The sequence below is a fragment of the Amblyraja radiata genome, chromosome 12 (genome assembly GCF_010909765.2).
Source record: "Amblyraja radiata isolate CabotCenter1 chromosome 12, sAmbRad1.1.pri, whole genome shotgun sequence".
NCBI classification, from domain to species: Eukaryota; Metazoa; Chordata; class Chondrichthyes; order Rajiformes; family Rajidae; genus Amblyraja; species Amblyraja radiata.
Window position 1 is genome coordinate 20,880,780 of NC_045967.1, and position 20,407 is coordinate 20,901,186.

At 45.6% G+C, this 20,407-nt stretch overlaps 1 protein-coding gene across 1 annotated transcript in view; it reads right to left on the reverse strand.

Annotated features, from left to right (window-relative positions):
• The window catches only part of LOC116978994 (transcription initiation factor TFIID subunit 9-like), a 29,572-nt gene extending 11,479 nt beyond the window's left edge, over positions 1–18,093 (reverse strand). Inside the window, exons 1-5 of the mRNA XM_033030351.1 lie at positions 17,385–18,093; positions 14,469–14,550; positions 11,601–11,737; positions 11,392–11,526; positions 11,222–11,306 (exon numbers count right to left, since the gene is read on the reverse strand). Coding sequence (XP_032886242.1) covers positions 11,222–11,306; positions 11,392–11,526; positions 11,601–11,737; positions 14,469–14,550; positions 17,385–17,420 — 475 coding nt within the window. The 5' untranslated portion in view covers positions 17,421–18,093. The remainder of the gene's footprint in view (positions 1–11,221; positions 11,307–11,391; positions 11,527–11,600; positions 11,738–14,468; positions 14,551–17,384) is intronic.
• Positions 18,094–20,407: the final 2,314 nt, after the last annotated feature.

Below are 20,407 nucleotides of genomic sequence, written 5' to 3' on the forward strand. Positions count from 1 at the left end.
TAGTATGCAGGTGCAGCAAGCAATCAGGAAGGCCAATGGAGTTTTGGCCTTTATTGCTAGGGGGATTGAGTATAAAAACACGGAGGTCTTGCTGCAGCTGTACACAGTATTAGTGAGACCACATTTGGAATACTGTGTACAGTTCTGGGGTCCATACTTAAGAAAGGATGTACTAGCCCTGGAGGCAGTGCAGCGAAGGTTTACAAGATTAATTCCTGCAATGAGGGGATTGACATATGAGGAAAGGTTAAGTAGGCTGGAACTCTACTCTTTGGAGTTTAGAAGAATGAGAGGCGATCTCATTGAAACATATAAGATCGTGAGGGGCCTTGATCGGGTGGATGCACCGAGGATGTTCCCAATGATCGGGGAAACTAGAACTAGGGGACATAGTTGCAGAATAAGGGGGGGCTCTTTTAAAACTGAGATGAGGAAGAACTTCTTCACCCAGAGGGTGGTTAATTTATGGAATTCACTGCCCCAGGGAGCAGTGGAAGCAGAAACTTTAAATATATTTAAGACTAAAATAGATGGTTTTTTAGCTGCCAAGGGGATAAGGGGCTACGGGGAGAGGGCAGGGATATGGACCTAGGTATGGTTAGTATAGTAAGACCTGAGTGATCTCCTGGACAAGTGTCGATCGCCTAGATTGGGGTCGGAGAGGAATTTCCCGGATTTTTTTCCCGAATTGGACCTGGGTTTTTATCCGGTTTTTTGCCTCCCCCAGGAGATCACGAGGTTTTTGGGGTGGAGAGGGGTGATAGCGGTATAAAGGGGAGGGTAGTGTCTTGTGTTCTGTGTCTTGTGTCTACTGTTTGTGGGTAAGTGTGTCTGTTTAGTGTTCAGCCATGAGCGAATGGCGGTGCGGGCTCGACGGACCTGGTGGTCTACTCTCGCACCTACTTTCTATGTTTCTATGTTCTATGTTTCTATGTAATAAATCCTGGACCATGGTAACATATATGCGTACCTATAATTGTGAATGTTGCTCATTAAATAACTACAGTACTGATACTCCATATTAAGAGCATTGATTTGCCGTTAAAATGAATTCTGTAATAACGTGTCAACGGTAGCAGTGACAATCGAACACTGCGGTTTTAATGTTTCACGTGTTCACAATATAATTAATCCATCTTTATAGATTAAAACAAATATTAACATTGGGAATTAAAACACATTTGATTGCATTCCGTTATCAAACGCTCTGAAGACATTTCCAGGACAATATGGTCAGGGAGGGTGTGTGTATGAATCAGTGCGGGGGAATAGATGGCGGGGGGGGGGGGGTGTTAGAAGGCAGTCGGTGCAGAATGGATGGATTGAGGCAGGTGAATTAGTACGTGTTGGTTGGAGTAGGTAAAATTGTGAGGGGAGAGCACGGGGGATGTCAGTGGTGTTGAATGGGGGGGGGTTCAGTACGGGATGGATGGGGTAGACAAAAGTGCTGGAGAAACTCAGCGGGTGAGGCAGCATCTATGGAGTGAAGGAAATAGGCAATGTTTCAGGTCGAGACCCTTCTTTAGACTGTTCCCCCCATTCGTCTTGAATGGGAGGATCAGTACAGGATGGATGGGGGGGGGGGGGGAGATCAGCGCAGGATGAATGGGGGGGGGGGGGGGGGGGAGGTCAGTACAGTGTGGATCGGAGGGTCTGTGCAGGATCAATGGGAGATCACTACAGGTTGAATAGAAACATAGAAACATAGAAAATAGGTGCAGGAATAGGCCATTCGGCCCTTCGAGCCTGCACCTCCATTCAATATGATCATGGATGATCATCCAACTCAGTATCCTGTACCTGCCTTCTCTCCATACCTCCTGATCCCTTTAGCCACAAGGGCCACATCTAACTCCCTCTTAAATATAGCAAATGAACTGGCCTCAACTACCTTCTGTGGCAGAGAATTCCAGAGATTCACCACTCTCTGTGTGAAAAATGTTTTCTTCATCTCGGTCCTAAAAGATTTCCCCCTTATCCTTAAACTGTGACCCCTTGTTCTGGACTTCCCCAACATTGGGAACAATCTTCCTGCATCTAGCCTGTCCAACCCCTTAAGAATTTTGTAAGTTTCTATAAAATCCCCCCTCAATTTTCTAAATTCTAGCGAGTACAAGCCGAGTCTATCCAGTCTTTCTTCATATGAAAGTCCTGACATCCCAGGAATCAGTCTGGTGAACCTTCTCTGTACTCCCTCTATGCAAGACTGTCTTTCCTCAGATTAGGAGACCAAAACTGTACGCAATACTCCAGGTGTGGTCTCACCAAGACCCTGTACAACTGCAGTAGAACCTCCCTGCTCCTCTAAATCCTTTTGCTATGAATGCTAACATACCATTCGCTTTCTTCACTGCTTGCAGCACCTGCATGCCTACTTTCAATGACTGATGTACCATGACACCCAGGTCTCGTTGCATCTCCCCCTTTCCTAATCGGCCACCATTCAGATAAAGTCTACTTTCCTGTTTTTGCCACCAAAGTGGATAACTTCACATTTATCCACATTATACTGCATCTGCCATGCGTTTGCCCACTCACCCAGCCTATCCAAGTCACCTTGCAGCCTCCTAGCATCCTCCTCACAGCTAACACTGCCCCCCAGCTTCGTGTCATCCGCAAACTTGGAGATGTTGCATTCAATTCCCTCGTCCAAATAATTAATATATATTGTAAATAGCTGGGGTCCCAGCACTGAGCCTTGCGGTACCCCACTAGTCACTGCCTGCCATTGTGAAAAGGACCCGTTTACTCCTACTTTTTGCTTCCTGTCTGCCAGCCAGTTCTCTATCCACATCAACACTGAACCCCCAATACCGTGTGCTTTAAGTTTGTATACTAATCTCTTATGTGGGACCTTGTCGAAAGCCTTCTGAAAGTCCAGATATTACACATCCACTGGTTCTCCCTAGCCACTCTACTAGTTACATCCTCGAAAAATTCTATAAGATTCGTCAGACATGATTTACCTTTCATAAATCCATGCTGACTTTGTCCAATGATTTCACCACTTTCCAAATGTGCTGCTATCCCATCTTTAATAACTGATTCTAGCAGTTTCCCCACTACCGATGTTAGACTAACTGGTCTGTAATTCCCCGTTTTCTCTCTCCCTCCCTTTTTAAAAAGTGGGGTTACATTAGCTACCCTCCAATCCTCAGGAACTAATCCAGAATCTAAAGAGTTTTGAAAAATTATCACTAATGCATCCACTATTTCTGGGGCTACTTCCTTAAGTACTCTGGGATGCAGCCTATCTGGCCCTGGGGATTTATCGGCCTTTAATCCATTCAATTTACCTAACACCACTTCCCGGTTAACCTGGATTTCACTCAGTTCCTCCATCTCATTTGACCCCAGGTCCCCTGCTATTTCCAGCAGATTATTTATGTCTTCCTTAGTGAAGACAGATCCAAAGTAATTATTCAATTGGTCTGCCATGTCCTTGTTCCCCATGACCAATTCACCTGTTTCTGACAGCAAGGGACCTACATTTGTTTTAACTAACCTTCTTCTCTTCACATATCTATAAAAACGTTTGCAGTCAGTTTTTATGTTCCCTGCCAGTTTTCTTTCATAATCTATTTCCCCTTTCCTAATTAAGCCCTTTGTCCTCCTTTGCTGGACTCTGAATTTCTCCCAGTCCTCTGGTAGGCTGCTTTTTCTGGCTAATTTGTATGCTTCATCTTTTGTTTTGATACTATCCCTAATTTCCCTTGTAATCCATGGATGCACTACCTTCCCTGATTTGTTCGTTTGCCAAACTGGGATGAACAATTTGTTCATCCATGCAGTCTTTAAATGCCTTCCATTGCATATCCACCGTCAACCCTTTAAGAATCAATTGCCAGTCTATCTTGGCCAATTCACGTCTCATACCCTCAAAGGTACCTTTCTTTAAGTTCAGGACCCTTGTTTCTGAATTAACAATGTCACTCTCCATCCTAATGAAGAACTCAACCATATTATGGTCACTCTTGCCCAAGGGGTCACGCACAACAAGACTGCTAACTAACCCTTCCTCATTACTCAATACCCAGTCTAGAATAGTCTGCTCTCTCGTTGGTTCCTCTACATGTTGGTTTAGAAAACTATCCCGCATATATTCCAAGAAATCCTCTTCCTCAGCCCCCTTGCCAATTTGATTCACCCAATCTATATGTAGATTGAAGTCACCCATTATAACTGTTTTACCTTTGTAGCACGCATTTCTAATTTCCTGTTTGATGCCATCCCCAACTCCACTACTACTACCGTACACAACTCCCACTGGCGTTTTCTGCCCCTTAGTGTTTCGCAGCTCTACCCATATCGATTCCACATCCTCCAAGCTAATGTCCTTCCTTTCTATTGCGCTAATCTCATCTCTAACCAGCAACGCTACCCCACCTCCTTTTCCTTTCTGTCTATCCCTCCTGAATATTGAATATCCCTGGATGTTCAGCTCCCAGCCTTGGTCACCCTGGAGCCATGTCTCCGTGATCCCAACTGTATCATAGTCATTAATAGCTATCTACACATTCAACTCATCCACTTTATTACGAATGCTCCTTGCATTGAGACACAAAGCCTTCAGGCTTGTTTTTACAACACTCTTACCCCTTATACAATTATGGTGAAAAGTGGCCCTTTTTGATTTTTGCCCTGGATTTGTCTGCCTGCCACTTTTACTTTTCACCTTGCTACCTATTGCTTCTACCCTCATTTTACACCACTCTGTCTCTACGCTCACCCATTTAAGAAACCCTTTCCCTTTAACTCCATCCTCGACTATCCCATTTGACACCCCACCCCCCTTATTCAGTTTAAAATCACCCGTGTAGCAGTGGCAAACCTGCCTGCCAGAATGCTGTTCCCCCACCTGTTAAGATGCAATCCGTTCCTTTCGTACAGTTCCCCCTTACTCCAAAACAGATCCCAGTGATCTAAGAATCTAAATCCCTGCCCCGTGCACCAGTTCCTCAGCCACACATTCAGGTCCCGTATCTCCCTGTTCCTGCTCTCGCCAGCACGAGGAACTGGAAGCAAACCGGAGATAACAACCCTGGAGGTCCTGCTTTTCAGCATTTTTCCGAGCTCTCTGAAGTCACGCTGCAGAATATTCATCTCCTTCTTTTGTGCCGACATGCACTACCGCTTCCGGCTGTTCACATTCGCCCTTGAGGATTTTCTGCATTCTGTCCGTGACATCCTGGATCCTGGCACCAGGAAAGCAGCACACCATCCTCGAATCCCATCTGTTGCCGCAGAAACCCCTGTCCGTACCTCACAATGGAGTCTCGCACTACAATGGCGTTGCCTGACGTTGGCCTCTTTGGTTTTGGCTCAGGGGAATGAGGGGAAGGTGCAGGGTAAATGGAGGGTAGGTCAGTACGGGATGAATGCGTGGATTAGTACAGGATGGATGGAGGAGAAGTGCAGGATGGATGGGAAAGGGGTAAGTACAGGGTGAATTGGGGAACCAGTGTAGGATGGATGGGGGGGGTGGGGTGGCAGGAGAATTAATGCGAGGTGGATAGGGTGATCAGCGCAGGATGAATAGATTGGGGGGGGGGGAAATGGGGAGGGGAGCGCAGGGGATGTCAGTGAAGACTGACTAGAGACGGGAATGGGGATCAGTACGGGATGTAGAGGAGGGGTCCCAGGATAAGGGGGGGGGGGGCGTACGAGAGAGAGAGAGAGAGAGAGAGAAGGGGGGCGATGTATGGAGGAAGCAGGGTCAGCGCTCCTCGGACAACATCGCCCGCTGCCTTGGCCATTGGGAACTCCTCGCCACCGCCTCCCTCCTCCGCCAGCCAACAGCAAGGTGCAGGGCCGAGCGGTGCAGCTCAAAGATCCTATAGCTCTAGGATCTATGGTGCAGCTGCTTCAGAAGTGGCGGAGCGAATGACGGGTCCCGCACAGCGGCTCCATCTCCTCCTCCTCCTCCCTGATAGCGGCCGTTGCTTGCAAACCCGCTAACGGCGATAACCGCTTAAAAAAAACCCTCCCGCACGCCGAGGCCTCCCCCTCCCTCCCTCCTCCCGGCTTCGGCGTGCGGGAGGGTTTTTTATAAAGCGCCATTAGCGGGTTTGCAAGCAGCTGCCCTTATCAGGGCGGCGGGGGGCAGGAGGAGGAGATGGAGCCGCTGTCGCTGTTCGGGGCCCATCATTCGCTGCGACCCTTCGTCACCCTGCACCTAGTATCTTTCCCACGCAATACAGCTGTCACCGCCGACACAAAACGTCGCGTTCCTTTTCTCCAGGGATGCTGCCTGACCCGCGGAGTTACTCCAGTTTTTTGTGTCTATCTTCGGTACAAACCAGTATCTGGTTGCCAAGCCGGGCAAAATGACTCGGTGTTTAGGTTGCCCGGCAGCGCTTTGAGTGGTCAGTGACACCCGGGCAACCGTTAATTTCGAGCCCTGTACTGTATTTTTTAAATTCAGTTCAAGACTATGGGACAGTACATTGGCCAAAAAGTTGCTGCCTAAAAGTGCCAGACCCGGAATTGATCCTGAATATGGGTGCTGTCTGTATGGAGTTTGCTCCTTTTCCCTTTGATCGCATGGGTTTTCACCATGTGCTCTTGTTTCCTTCTACATGCCAAAGGTGTGCAGGAACCTTTTCAGACCCAACCCAAAACGTAATATTTTCCCTTTGTCCCGAGATTCTATCTGGCCTGTTGTTATTCCAGCTTTTTGTGTCTATCTTAAGTTTAAACCAGCATCTGCAGTTCCTACACACGAGATACTTTACGATATAACTTTATTAATCCCAGGAGGGAAATTATAAGTGTGTGTGTGTATATATATATATTCATATATAAATATACACTGTGTTGTTTTCTCGTTTATAACATTGTTTACAGAGTACTATGTTTACATATTCTGTTGTGCTGCTGCAAGTAAGGTTTTCATTGTTCTAACTGGTACGTGAGAGAATAAAACACTCTTGACTTATATCGCTAATGTGTGGGATAGAACTAGTGTACGGGTGATCGGTGGTCGGCATGGACTCGGTGGGCCGAAGGGCTTGTTTCCACGCTGTAAATTTAAATTAAAAATACTAAAACCAGAGGGAGTCTAAAACCCCTGTCTCACGGTGCGAGTTGACACAAGAGGTACCCAGAGTTAAAACTCGTGGTAATAACGTACGATTAACGTAGTTGTAACGTCGGAACTCGTGGACGCAACTTAGAGACTCGTGGCGCTAACGGCAGGTACCCGTTTTCCACGAGTCAAATTTATACTTGTGGTTAAGAATAGAAACATTTTAACTCGTTGTAAGAACGTAGTGGCCCGTGCGTTTACCTTAGTGTATCGTGAGTCTACCGTGGGAACTCTTTAACTCAGCGGGCAGGCAGCATTAAGTTCACAACACGCGAGGATTATGTGTGTCATTTATTACTCCATCTTATGTTGTCTATCTGCGACTTGGTACTCTGCAGATTAATAAACAAAAACAAAGTTTCAACTTACCGACACGAATGGTTCTTGAACTCTTTCTGTTGTTAGCGCCTGGTCTATCTTCTCTCAACCCCGCAGAGCCACGTGTCAGGGTTGCAACCGCCACTTTCGCCTGGTGTCTGCGGTCCCAAGACGGGATGATAAGGGCAGGCTGTTGCCGGAGCAGCAGAGGAGCGGCGTGAAGTTGGGACTAGTCAAGCGCTCATCTCCGGCCAAAGCTCGTGTCTCGGGTCGCTGCCGGGCTGTTAAAGTCCTCTACCCAGCAGGTGAAAAAAAGCATCACTTTTCTTGGGAGGAGGGGAAGGGGGGGGGGGGCGGAAGGGCCGTTTGCTCCATCCTTCACCTGCTCAGGCAAGAGGTACAGAAGATAGACACAAAGTGCTGGAGTATCTCAGCAGATCAGGCAGCATCTCAGCGGGCCGGGCCAGGCAGCAGCTCTGGAGAGAAGGAATAGGTGATGTTTTGGGACCGCAGACACCAGGCGAAAGTGGCGGTTGCAACCCTGACACGTGGCTCTGCGGGGTTGAGAGACGATAGACCAGGCGCTAACAACAGAAAGAGTTCAAAAACCATTCGTGTCGGTAAGTTGAAACTTTGTTTTTGTTTATTAATCTGCAGAGTACCAAATCGCAGATAGACAACATAAGATGGAGTAACTCAGCGGGCCGGGCCAGGCAGCAGCTCTGGAGAGAAGGAATAGGTGATGTTTTGGGTCGAGACCCTTCTTGTCCTTTTCTCAAGAGATGCTGTCTGGCCCGCTGAGTTACTCCGGCTTTTTCTCTCTCCTCGTGGGTTTAAACCAGCATCTGCAGTTCCTTCCCACACGCTTCAACACTACAGGAGAGCCTGGTGTGGGGACTCGACCCAGTCGAGGGACGGCCGCTTCTTGCTCAGGCTTCAGGAAGCCGGTACAATGGAGAGGTACAAGGCTGCCATGGTCCTTGGAGTACTCGGGAATGTCATGGGCTATTATAACGTTACGGGTCACAGGTGCAACAAAGCTGGATTCAAGCTGACCGAGTCTGATTTATCAGCAGAGATAGACATAATGGTTTTAAAACCATTTCAGTGGAGGGCTCCATTCGATAAGCTCATGCACATGGTGACCGCCGAAGCTTTGGTTAATGGTGAGTTTTCTATTCTCGGGTCGTATTCGTTATTGTTTATGTATGACTCCAGTTTGTCCCATGGTATTGTTATCCATCTTGCTTGCCTTTTACACACTGCCCGCCCACTAACACGCTTCATTCACACGAATGCGCAAGCTTCCCGTTTAAAATCTTGCGGTTGTTATTAAATCGAATTTCACGAGTTTGCCGCCCCCTCGGTCCAACTTGTTCATGCCAAGCTAGGTCCTTCCTGGAGGGCTTGGGTTGCAAGAAGAAGGTGGATAGGTTTGAGTTTTTTTTTCTTTGCAGTGCAGGAGGTTGAGGGATGACCTCGTCTCACATTTGGCCTCTATCCCTCTAAACCTCTCATACCCACCAGGTTTCTGCAGAGTCTACAGTACAGCAAGGCTTGTGTTCCATTCAATATTTCCGCCACCATCTCCCACTACCCTGGTAGGTACTCAAGAGTAACTCGGGGAGAGGAACTTAGTAACTCGGGAGACGAACTTGGAACATCGCAAAAAACGGCAAACTTGTCATACCCGTGGGAACTCGGTTAAACTCTTGATCATACACTTGGGATCTCGTACACAACCACGAGTCTTTCACTCGGGGTACCTCGTGGGTCAGCTCCTGCCATGAGACAGGGCTTTAAAGAAGGGTCTCTACCCGGAACGTCACCCAATTTCTTCTATCCAGAGATGCTGGCTGCTCAATGGAGTTCCCCCGCACAATTAAAGCATGGAATAGTCTTCACCCTACCATAGTTACCCAACCAGATGCAACTAAATTTAAGGCAGCTCTTTTTTCCCCCCACAAGAACCCTTTTTTGCTTAATTCCTAGCCAAGAGTCAAGAGAGTTTTATTGTCATATGTCCCAGATAGGACAATGAAATTCTTGCTTGCTGCAGCACAACAGAATATGTAAACATAATACAGAACAGGAGGTAAAGGTTCAGTGTGTTTATGTACCATAGACCATATAAATATATATATACACACAATAAATAAACAAATAAAGTGCAATAGGCTGTTATTGTTCAGAGTTTGGTGATGGACCCACCACCACCTCCAGTTTAAATTCCATTTAGAATATTTTTGGAGGACCAGGAAATCAAGAAGCAAGAGTTACTCCAGGGAGTTACTCCAGCTCCACGGAGTGATTCTGCGTTGGTTTTCAGCGGTCGCGGCGAGACGGGCGATGATGTACTGGCCGTGGTGGTGCGCATGTGCAGGGGGAAGGATGTGCTGACCGTGGCAGTGGGTATGTGTAAGGCGGGCGGCCGTGCCGGCGGACGAGGAGCGGCAGAGAGCGGAGAACCGGCGGCCCAGACAAGGATGGCGGGCGGAGACATAGAGTGACAGAGAGAGATAGAGAGGGGGTCCTGCTCAGAGTTGAACGGCATGTGTCCCGGGTGCTTGCCAAGGCGGGCAAAATGGCACGACTTTTAGGTTGCCCGGCAGGACGTTAGGTGGGCATTGGCACCCGTTAATTTCGAGCCCTGATGAATGGTTATTCATCAAACACAAAAAGTAAATCAATTACTTAGGAACTGCCACCTGTATTCTAATTACCATCATCAGCTGACAAGTTTCAGGCCTGAAATGTTTACTATTTATTTTCCAGACCAGCATGACCTGCGGAATTTCCCCAGGATTTTCGATTGTATTTTAAATTTCCAATATCTGCAACCTTAATATTTTTATGAATAATATTATTTTAAGAACATACATCAGTCAAAAGTCAATACAAATTGTGAATAGGTCATTTAGCCAATCGTATCTACATCATCCATCAAAAACCCACCGTCCCTGATTCTAATTTTTCTCTCACGTCCCAACAACTTTCTTCTTCCCGACTCACCCAATCCCAATTTTTCTGCCACTCAATACACAATGGGTAGTTTACAGTCACCAGCATATCTGTGGCAGTGGGAGGAAATTGGACGCCAGAGGAAAATCCACACAATCATGCCAACAATGTACTAAACTCAACCCAGTTATGGACTGATCATTTGTCCTGTCCCTTCTCTCCATAAAGCTAGGCTAACTGGATTGCATCATCTCTGTAATAAAAAATCTCAAGGGTGCAATAGTTATTTTTGTGTAAAGCACAAATCGTTGGAGGAACTCAGCGAGCCATGCAACATCTGTGGATGAATGGACACGTGACATTTCAGGTTGGGACCCTTCTTTGGTTACCTTTTTATATAAGGAATACCAGAATGGCACAGGGACGCAGTGGTAGAGTGGCTGCCTTACAGCACCAGAGACCCGGATTCGATACTGATTAAGGGAGCTAATTCTAGGAATTTGTATGTTCTCCCTGTACCGTGTGCTCTGGCTTCCTTCCACATTCCAAAGACATACAGGTTTGTAGGTTAATTGGCTTCTGTAAATTGTCCCTAGTGTGTAGAATAGTGCTGGTGTACAGGTGATTGCTGGTCAACATGGACACTGGTGGGCCGAAGGGCCTGTTTCTCACTGTGTCTCTAAAGAACAAGGACCCATGACACAGTGACAATCCACAATGCTATTACAATTGTTGGGAAATGATGTGGGGAATTCTCTGTTTTGTACATTGTTTTAAATATGACAATCATTCTTGCTAACATTTGTAAATATGCAGCATCAAAAATGTATTTGTATCTGTAAAACTACAACTTACCCAATGTTGGTGTGCTGGGTCGACTGGTTACACAATCTCCAACACTTAATCTTGGTACAGTTATTCTTCCAGCGGATGATGCCATCTTCAATGTTAGGGAAATATAAAATTAGTTCAGATGTGCAAAACTGGGTCAGTATCAACTCCAAAGATGCCACATTGATTCATACCTTCTTGTGTAGTGACTTCAATTTGTAGTTCGGTGCTGTTAGACAGTATCTATCTGGAGGTAGCCTGGGTCCAGCATATGGTTTTATCAATGGTAGTGGGTTTTGATTCTTCTGTCGAGAAATTTCCAGCAGAAACTAGAGGTGTGAAAATTTAAGTTAGGGTAGTGCTACTTATCGTAAACAAAATCCTTTTAATGATTAATACTTACATCTCTAGGAGGTGGAGATGTAAATGAATGGTCCATTCGACACTGAATAGCCAACCTGACATCATCAGCATCAACACTTGCCTTTTTAGCGTGACTAGAATAAATTTTAGCATCTTCCAATATTGTGGTAACATACCCTGAAAAATTACAGAAATATCTAAATTATATTTCCCCATCTTGTAACAGAGTGATCACACTCACAAACATCCTAGGATGTGAAGGAAGGGGCAGAGGGACTAAAATAAGGAAAACCAAGCAACTCCAAGCTTTAAGAGAGGTTGATAGACAAAGTGCTGGAGTAACTCAGCAGGTCAGGCAACATCTCTGACGAATAAGGATGGGTGACGTTTCAGGTCAGGACCTTTCTTCAGACTGAAAGTAAGGAGGTGGGGGTGAAGTGCTGGAGGTGAGGAAAAACCAGGACCAACCAGGGCCGACAACAAATGACCTCAGGTCAGGCAGTGTCTGGGGGCCCCATTGTGGCATATGTGCGGCACGGAGGCATAGCGGTAGAGCTACAGCCTTACAATTCCAGAGTCCCAGGTTCGATCCAAACTATGAGTGCTTGTCTGTATGGAGTATGTACGTTCGCCCCGTGACCAGCGTGGGCTTTCTCCGAAGATCTTCGGTTTCCTCCCACACTCCAAAGACGTAGAGGTTTATAAGTTAATTGGCTTGGTATAAATGTTAAATTGTCCCTAGTGTTTTTGGGTAGTGATAATATGCGGGGATCGCTGGTCGGAGTGGAATCGGTGGGCCTGTTTAGGCGCTGTATCTCTAAATTGCTGGCTTGGGAAGGTGTGATTTCAAGTGGGAAACAATGTGGAACTGGTGGAGGTAGGAGGGGGGGGGAGGAGTGGAGTGTAAGTAGCGTGAAGTTCCTAGGACTCCACCTGTCAGATGACCTGATGTCCACAACCAACACCACAGCACTGGTCAAGAGAGCCCAGCAGCGACTACACCCTCTCCGAAGACTACGTATAGCAGGTCTCCCCACTACACATCTACAAACTTTTTATAGGGGGACAATCGAGAGCACATTAACCAATGGCATCACTTCCTGGTTCGGGAGCTGCAAGGCGTACGAACGGCACCAACTTGACAGGATTGTGAAGACCGCCAGCAGGATCATTGGTGCTCCACTCCCTTTCTTGCTGGACATATACAGGAAGAGATGTATCAACAGAGCCATCTCCATCATCAAATACCCCTACCACCCATCGCATCACATATTCTCCATCCTGCCATCTGGGAAGAGGTACAGGAGCATTAGCTGCAAAACCAGCAGGATGCTCCTCAGCTTCTTCCCGCAGGCTATAAGACTGATAAACGGACTTAGCCCCCTGCCAAAGTATCGCGCACCAACCATCAACCTGGACACACTGCAGCAGCTGTCGATCGGAACGCCTGTTGATGTTTAGTAGAGAGTAGAGTGTTTAATTTAATTTGTTCATGATATATGTTTTTTATTTCTAGTTATTTGTTGTTATTTGTACTTCACACTGAATGGACACTGGTTGAGTAACGTTTTTTTGTTTCCTCTGGGTATGTGAGTACTCAGGAAAATGACAATAAAGATATACTGATACTGAAGGCTGGCAATAGATGACCAAGGAGGGCCCATAGTTAGCTGGGAAAAGGTGATAATGTATGTATACGGAGGTGTGAACAGTGGAACTGGCAAGAAGATGAGGGCAAGGGAGGAAGGGAAGGCAGGGGGTACTGAAATCGGGAGAAAATCAAGTTCTTACCTCTAGGTTGTAAGCTACCCAAGCAAAATATGAGGTGCTGATATGCGCGTGGCGTCACTCTGATATTGGAGGACTAGGACAGAAAGGTCACTATAGCAATGGGAAGGGGAGTTAAAATGTTTGGCAATCAAGCCAGAATCTGCATAGGTGTTCAGCAAAACGATTACCTAGTATACGATTGGTCTCGCCAATATATATGACCCCACACTGAGAACAGGAAAAACACTATGACTGTATGCATGTAAATAGATTTATTTATTGAAATCATATTCTATGTCGCTCTTCCAGGGAGATGCTAACTGCATTTCGTTCTCTGTACTGTACACTGACAATGACAATTAAAGTTGAATCTGAATCTGAATCCGAGCAGATACAGTAGATGAGATTGGAGAAGGTGCAGGTGGACCTCTGCCTCACCTAAAAGGAATGTCAGAGTCCCTGGATGGAGTGGAGGGAGCAGGTATAAGGATAGGTGTTGCATCTCCTGCAGTTACAGGGGAGGGATTGGCTTGGGTGGGAAGGGATGGATGAACCAGGGAGTTGCGGAGGGAACCGTCTCTGCAGAAAGCAGAAAGGGGTGGAAATGGGAAGATGTGACAGGTGGTGGGATCCCATTGGAGAGGATATTGTGTTGTATGTGACGTCTGATCTAAACATCCTCCAAAGGCCTCAAGTGACATCCAATATATTGCCATATTCTATTTATGGTCCATAATGTCAACATTTCCTTACAATTTCAACAATCTGTTAACCCCTCAATGCAAGTGTTATTAAATTCTCGGACAAAACTCTGAACATTAATAACCCATTATTTGTTATTTGCACTTTATCAGTTTATTTATTCATGTGTTTTGTAGTCAATGCCTATTATGTCCTGTTGTGCTGAAGCAAAGCAAGAATTTCATTGTCCTATCAGGGACACATGACAATAAACTCTCTTGAACTCTTGAATTAACTGCATCTGCCCCACCATATACCGGACAGTCTGCCTGTCAATCAGGAAAACTGGATTTTTTTCCACTGCGGCATCTAAAATTCCATTCATATTTCTTATCCAAGTATCCCACACTTGTTCTTCTCCAGCTTCTGAATGGTCATGCCTTATGTATTTACTTACGATAAGTAAATTCCAACATTTGATTAATAACTCTTGGTTCATATTCCGTGATCCCCATATCCTTTAGAATCTGAGCCATAACCTACAGGGAAAAAAAAGAAATATAAACATCAGAGTTGCCCCTTAATTATAATTATGGAACATTTTCTGGTATCTTGAAGTGCACCACTTTATTTTGTTAAATCCCAAGTTGTCAGAAATCAACAAATTTGATTAATAAAACTAATATTCTCAAAATAGAAACTTTGTTGAGTTTGCTACTGCAAACAAAAAAGAAATTAATTGTGTGCAACGGAATCATAGTCCGCATAAGCAGTTACATTTTTATTGGTGGTCAATGCTCGGTGCAGTTGCACTGGGTTGAAGGATCCATTTAGATGCTGAATGTCTCTGAGACCTAGATGATCACTGTTCCAGCAACCTGGGTTTAATCCTATTGACCTAGTGTGGACTTTGCTTATTTTCCACAGTGATAGCATGGGATCCCATGGTTACGCTGGTTTCCTACACATTGCAAAGATATGCAGGACTCTAAGAACTTTTTGAAGCTAGTGAACACCTCAGAATGGAGTAATAATAATAATAAATTTTATTTAATGGGCACCTTTCAGACATCTCAAGGACACCTTACATAGTAATCAGAATAAAAACATATAATCGGAATATAGCAAGTAATAAAGACATCACAGAGACACAAATTGCACAGGTCCTGAGGATGCAGCCAGGGACTCCATTCGGTCCAGTTGCTTTCTGTGGATTCAGCTACAGGGAAGCTGATCTTATGTCTGTCAGAGTAACCATTGACACAGGCACACCCAAGACTGGTGGGGCTGGTGTCATTCCAAAAGCATATAACATTTTGACAGTTAGAGATAGGATAGAGAGTCAGCATTTTATTTAGGGTGGAAATGTAAAAAAAATAATGCGTATATCATTAAGGTGAGAGGAAAGTTTAAAATAAATGTGAGGGGTACGTTTGTTTTACAGAGTGGTGGGGGCCTAGAATGCGCTGCCAATGATGGTGACGGAAGCCGATACGATAGTGGCATTACAGAATCATTGAATAGGCACATGGATATATAGGGAATGGTGGTATATAGATCATGTGCAGTCAAAGGGAATTTGTTTAACTTGATATGTGCAGCACAGTCATTGTAGGCCAAAGTTATTGTTCCAGTGTTGTACTGGCCTATCTTCCCAGTTCACTTTTGTGGTATGTGTTTCAGGAATGCAGATATATCGTAAGAGGTGCCTGTCCCACTGACCATTCCCTTTTCTCTCTTTTACTTTCGGGTAGAAGGTACAGCAGCTTGAAAGCTCAGATGCCCCAAACTTAAGCAAAGTTTCTTCCTCACTGCAGTCTGACTCCTGAATCAATCACCTCTTTCACACCCCATTCCTGGCGATATGCTGCCACATACTCACTCTTAACTAAATCCTATTTTATTGTTAGATTTTAAAATTATTTTCCACTACTCTGATTTTGCAGTACTGTCTTTCACCATTCTGTTGTTTTGCACTTGAATGGACATCTCCCGCAGTTGACCTTGAGGCACTCCCAGTACTCCTTACTGATCCTTTGTCCACTGTCCGCTGTTGCCGACTCCCTGCAACTTCTGGTTCCTGGCATTTTACCATTTCTACAATATGAGATATATCCTCCACATTTTCTCACACATAGACCATTTTGACACAACGAGTGTATGCCAATTCACAGGGTAATCCAGTCATATTTCTCTGCAACCGATTCCCTCCACATTCTCATCAATTTCCCTCAGATCTACTAGTCACCTATGGACAATTTACTTAGAACATTATAGCCCTTCAGCCCCAGATGCCTCTGCTGAAAATGCTGACACATTCGACTGATCCCTTCTGCCTAGGTGATGAGTGCAAATTTTAAGAACTATGAAGAAGATCATGGAAGCAAAGGAAATAAGAGAAATTAGTTGTGATGTCTTGGACCATATACAAATTAACAAAGAGGATCTATTGGCAGTGTTAAAGCATGTTAATGTCGATAAATCCCCAGGGCCTGACCAATTGCATCCTCACACATAGGAGGTAGAAGATTGTTCAAGAAGGGACTGCAGATGCTGGAAGATCGAAGGTACACAAAAATGCTGGAGAAACTCAGCAGGTGCAGCAGCATCTATGTTTTTTTGGACCGGAGGACTGTGATTGGTGTGCCTTGGTATTGGCACTTGGTTTATATCAATAATTTGTATGAGAATGTACAGGCCATGATTAGAAAGCCAACAAAAAACTTTCCAAAAAGATTAGAGTTTAAACAGCAGCCCAGCTGCACCAACGCTACCTGCTTTATATGTATCCTCGTTCTCTTTTCTCATCATCCATAGATGGAGACTATTCATTAGTCATGTGAACGAAATAAATATTGCGGTGAAAATCGTGAACTTCGTGCTTTTGCGTTTTTTACCTTGCTGCAAGCTTAGCAGGGCTTCATATGGTCCAGATCACCACGTTGTTTGCATTTATTGATGTTGCTGCCGATAAACTATAGGCCATGAGTTCTCTGGACAATTTTACAAGCGCGAACCCCACCGCTACTTGAGAACTCACAATTAGAGCTTAACAAATTCGATTGATCTTCAACCTTTCCCAGAGACTTCACGTAGTCTAGGGGATAAATGCGTCTCATGAAACACTGCGCAGTCAGACGCCCTTTGGCCAACATTGATATGTTGTTGCTGTCGGGTCTGGCTTCGCGCTCCTTTCCCAAAACTAGTGGCTGTGAGAATCTGTTGTTTCCAACTCGGCTTTTCCTTCTCTCTGCCGAGCAGGAACGCCACAGCGCGTGGGAACACCGATCATTAGCTGCAGTAAGTAAGTAAGTAAGTAAGTAAGTAAGTAGGACAGTAAGTACGCCGGGCATCGAGGGACTCTAACCCCTACCTGCGCATCCCGCGGAACACTCTTCGGCGCCGCCATCTTTCCCTGTCCATCCACTTCCGCCAACGCGATGCCTCACTTCCCGGAGCGGCGACGGGCCTCACCTCACCTCACCTCGACCAGGCCCCGGCAGCGCTGCTTCACCCGCGGACGGAGCACCGTGAACACGCCACGGTCTCGTACAACTATAATATAAACACTAAATGCTGGAGTAACGCAGCTTGTCTGGAGAGAAGGAATGTGTGATGTTTCCGGGTCGGAACCCTTCTTCACACTGAAGTCTATAAGATCTTTGCTGAAGTCTGAAGCAAAGATCTTATAGCAAAGACAAAGAGCTCCTCTATAATCTTTGGTCTGAAGAAGGTTCTCGAACCGAAACGTCACCCATTCCTAGGTAGACAAAAGTGCTGGAGAAACCCAGCGGGTGCAGCAGCATCCATGGAGCGAAGGAAATAGGCAACGTTTCGGCCCGAAACCCATCTTCAGACATCACCCATTCCTCTTCTCCAGAGATGAAGCCTGTCCCGCAGAGTTACTCCAGCATTTGTGTCTTATCTGTGGTGTAAACCAGCAGCTTCTGTTCCTTCCTCGACATTCGGCAGCATCGTGAGTCGGGTCTTTCCCCCTGACCGTTGCCTCTTGGTTTACATATTCAAGGTTGGAGCATGTTTGAAAATCAAACAGTACGTTACTGCCAGTTTAATATTTGAATGGAGATGTTAATCCTCGGACTATACTGGCTTTATCTAGCAATGTTACAAACTTTTGAGATTTTAAAAATCAAGTCTGCAATTTATCCCAAAGCATAAAAATAAGTTTAATTTGACACCTAATTCACTTTCATATCTTCAGTATTAAAAACGTTATGGCCATTTTCATACTCGGAAATTAGCATCTTGTTCCCTATAGGGTGATTTCACGAAAGGTCACTGGATCATAGATCCTCACCCACGTGACCGCAAAATTTAACTGGGGTACAAACGTCACTTCCAGTACATGTTATTGATGCTGAAAACGCGAACTTTCAAACCTGTTAAAAACCGCGAAAACGGTTAGTTTTTGAGCTGTAAATAACTGTGCCAGTCGGGGTGACCGTGAGACACAGCTATCTTACTTTAGAGTCCAGAAGATAAAGAAAAACGAAGGTAAAGACAAGAGAGCGCTGAAGGGAAAATAACAGCGGGTTGGGACAGATTTTCAGCGACGCTTCAGGTACGTTTTGCAACATACCTAATAACATGCAAAGATCATAGAGGGCTCCTCTATGATCTTTGATAACATGTACTGGAAGTGACATTTGTACCAAAGATCTTATAGCGGAGCAAGATAGGCTACTCCTGCGAAATGCAATGGGCTGACGTGTAGTACGCTATGGAGGGGATCCTGGGCATTTTCCCCGCCCATTTTAGTAACCTGAGCCTACCTGACCCGACTCGCAGTGTAATCAATGTTGCGGGGCAACAGTTTGTGTGGGTTAGATTCATAAATCTGTCAGTTCATACTTGTCAAGAATAAAATTTGACTCTGGTAATTCTCGCTATAAGATCTTTGGTTTGTACCCCAGTTAAATTTTGCGGTCACGTGGGTGAGGACAGGGCCGGTGCTAGGAATTGCGGGGCCCAATTAGAAAACTGATGGCGGGGCCCCTACTCTAGAAAAGTAAAAATTTATGTATGCTTATATTTCGTGTAGTTTCGGGAATTTTAAGGCAAGCTGGTTGGTGATTGGATGCACCCCCCTTAGAGACAGCGTTTGATTGGCCGCCAAATAAATTTGTCAAATCTGTAACAAAAATCGCTGGTCGGTGCGAACTCAGTGGACTATCTGGTTGTATCTCCAAACTAATCTGGTTGTATCTCCAAACTAATCTGGTTGTATCAACCAGACTATCTGGTGGTATCTCCAAACTAAACAGTATAACATGCAGGTACATTCATTTAAAATTAAATTCAGTGATTATTTCACATGATTTCTCACTGTGTAAAGCTCAATATCTGACCAATTTCTGTTTAACGCGTTTGGTCTGCCGTGAGCATTTTTCGTTGCATCTCCCCTTTTCCTAATCGGCCACAATTCAGATAATAGTCTACTTTCCTGTTTTTGCCACCAAAGTGGATAACCTCACATTTATCCACTTTATACTGCATCTCCCATGCATTTGCCCACTCACCCAGCCTATCCAAGTCACCTTGCAGCCTCCTAGTTTAGAGGGGTTTAAACGGTTTAGAGATGTTTAGAGGGCTTCAGATGGGTTCAGGTGTGTTTACAATTGTTTAGAGGGGAATAGGGGGGCTAGAGGGGGTTTAGAGGTGTTCAGAGGGTCCCAGAGGGGTTTAGAGACGTTATAAGCCCCCCGTGAGAAATTGTAATTCTCTGAAATTGAAGATAGACATAAAGCTGGAGTAACTCCGCAGGACAGGCAGCGCAGCGACTCTGGAGAGAAGACCCTTCTTCAGACCGAACTGAACTCGCGTCGATGAGAGTACTTGTGATTGTCTGAAGAAGGGTCTCGACCAGAAACACAACCCTCTCCCCAGAGCCGCTGCCCGTCCCGCTGAGCCAACTTCAACTTCAGAGCCAAACAAAAAACACAGAGTGCTGGAGGAACTCAGCGGGCCAGGCGGCTGCCTCACCCGCTGGGTTTCTCCAGCATTTTTGTCTACTGCAAAACGTCATTCCGGGAATGCTGAGGGGACAGGGTGATAGAGAGGGAGTGGGAGAGCTAGAGAGAGACAATATGGGGAGCGGGAGAGAGAGCGCGAGAGAAAGAGGGAGGGAGGGAGGGAGTGAGCAAAAGACAGAGAGACACAACCAAAGATCCGCTATAAGATGTTCAAAAGGGAACTGGATCCAAGATCTTTGGACACAACGTGGGTCGGTAGGTGAATGACAAACCTGCACACCAGGAAGAAGCCCCTTCTCGCGGTCCGGGGCCCTCACTCATGATGGTGAGTTAAATGAAATTCTCAACGTGTCACCGATCTACATTCCTCAGTAAATGTAATTGTGTTTTAAACAAGTATTAA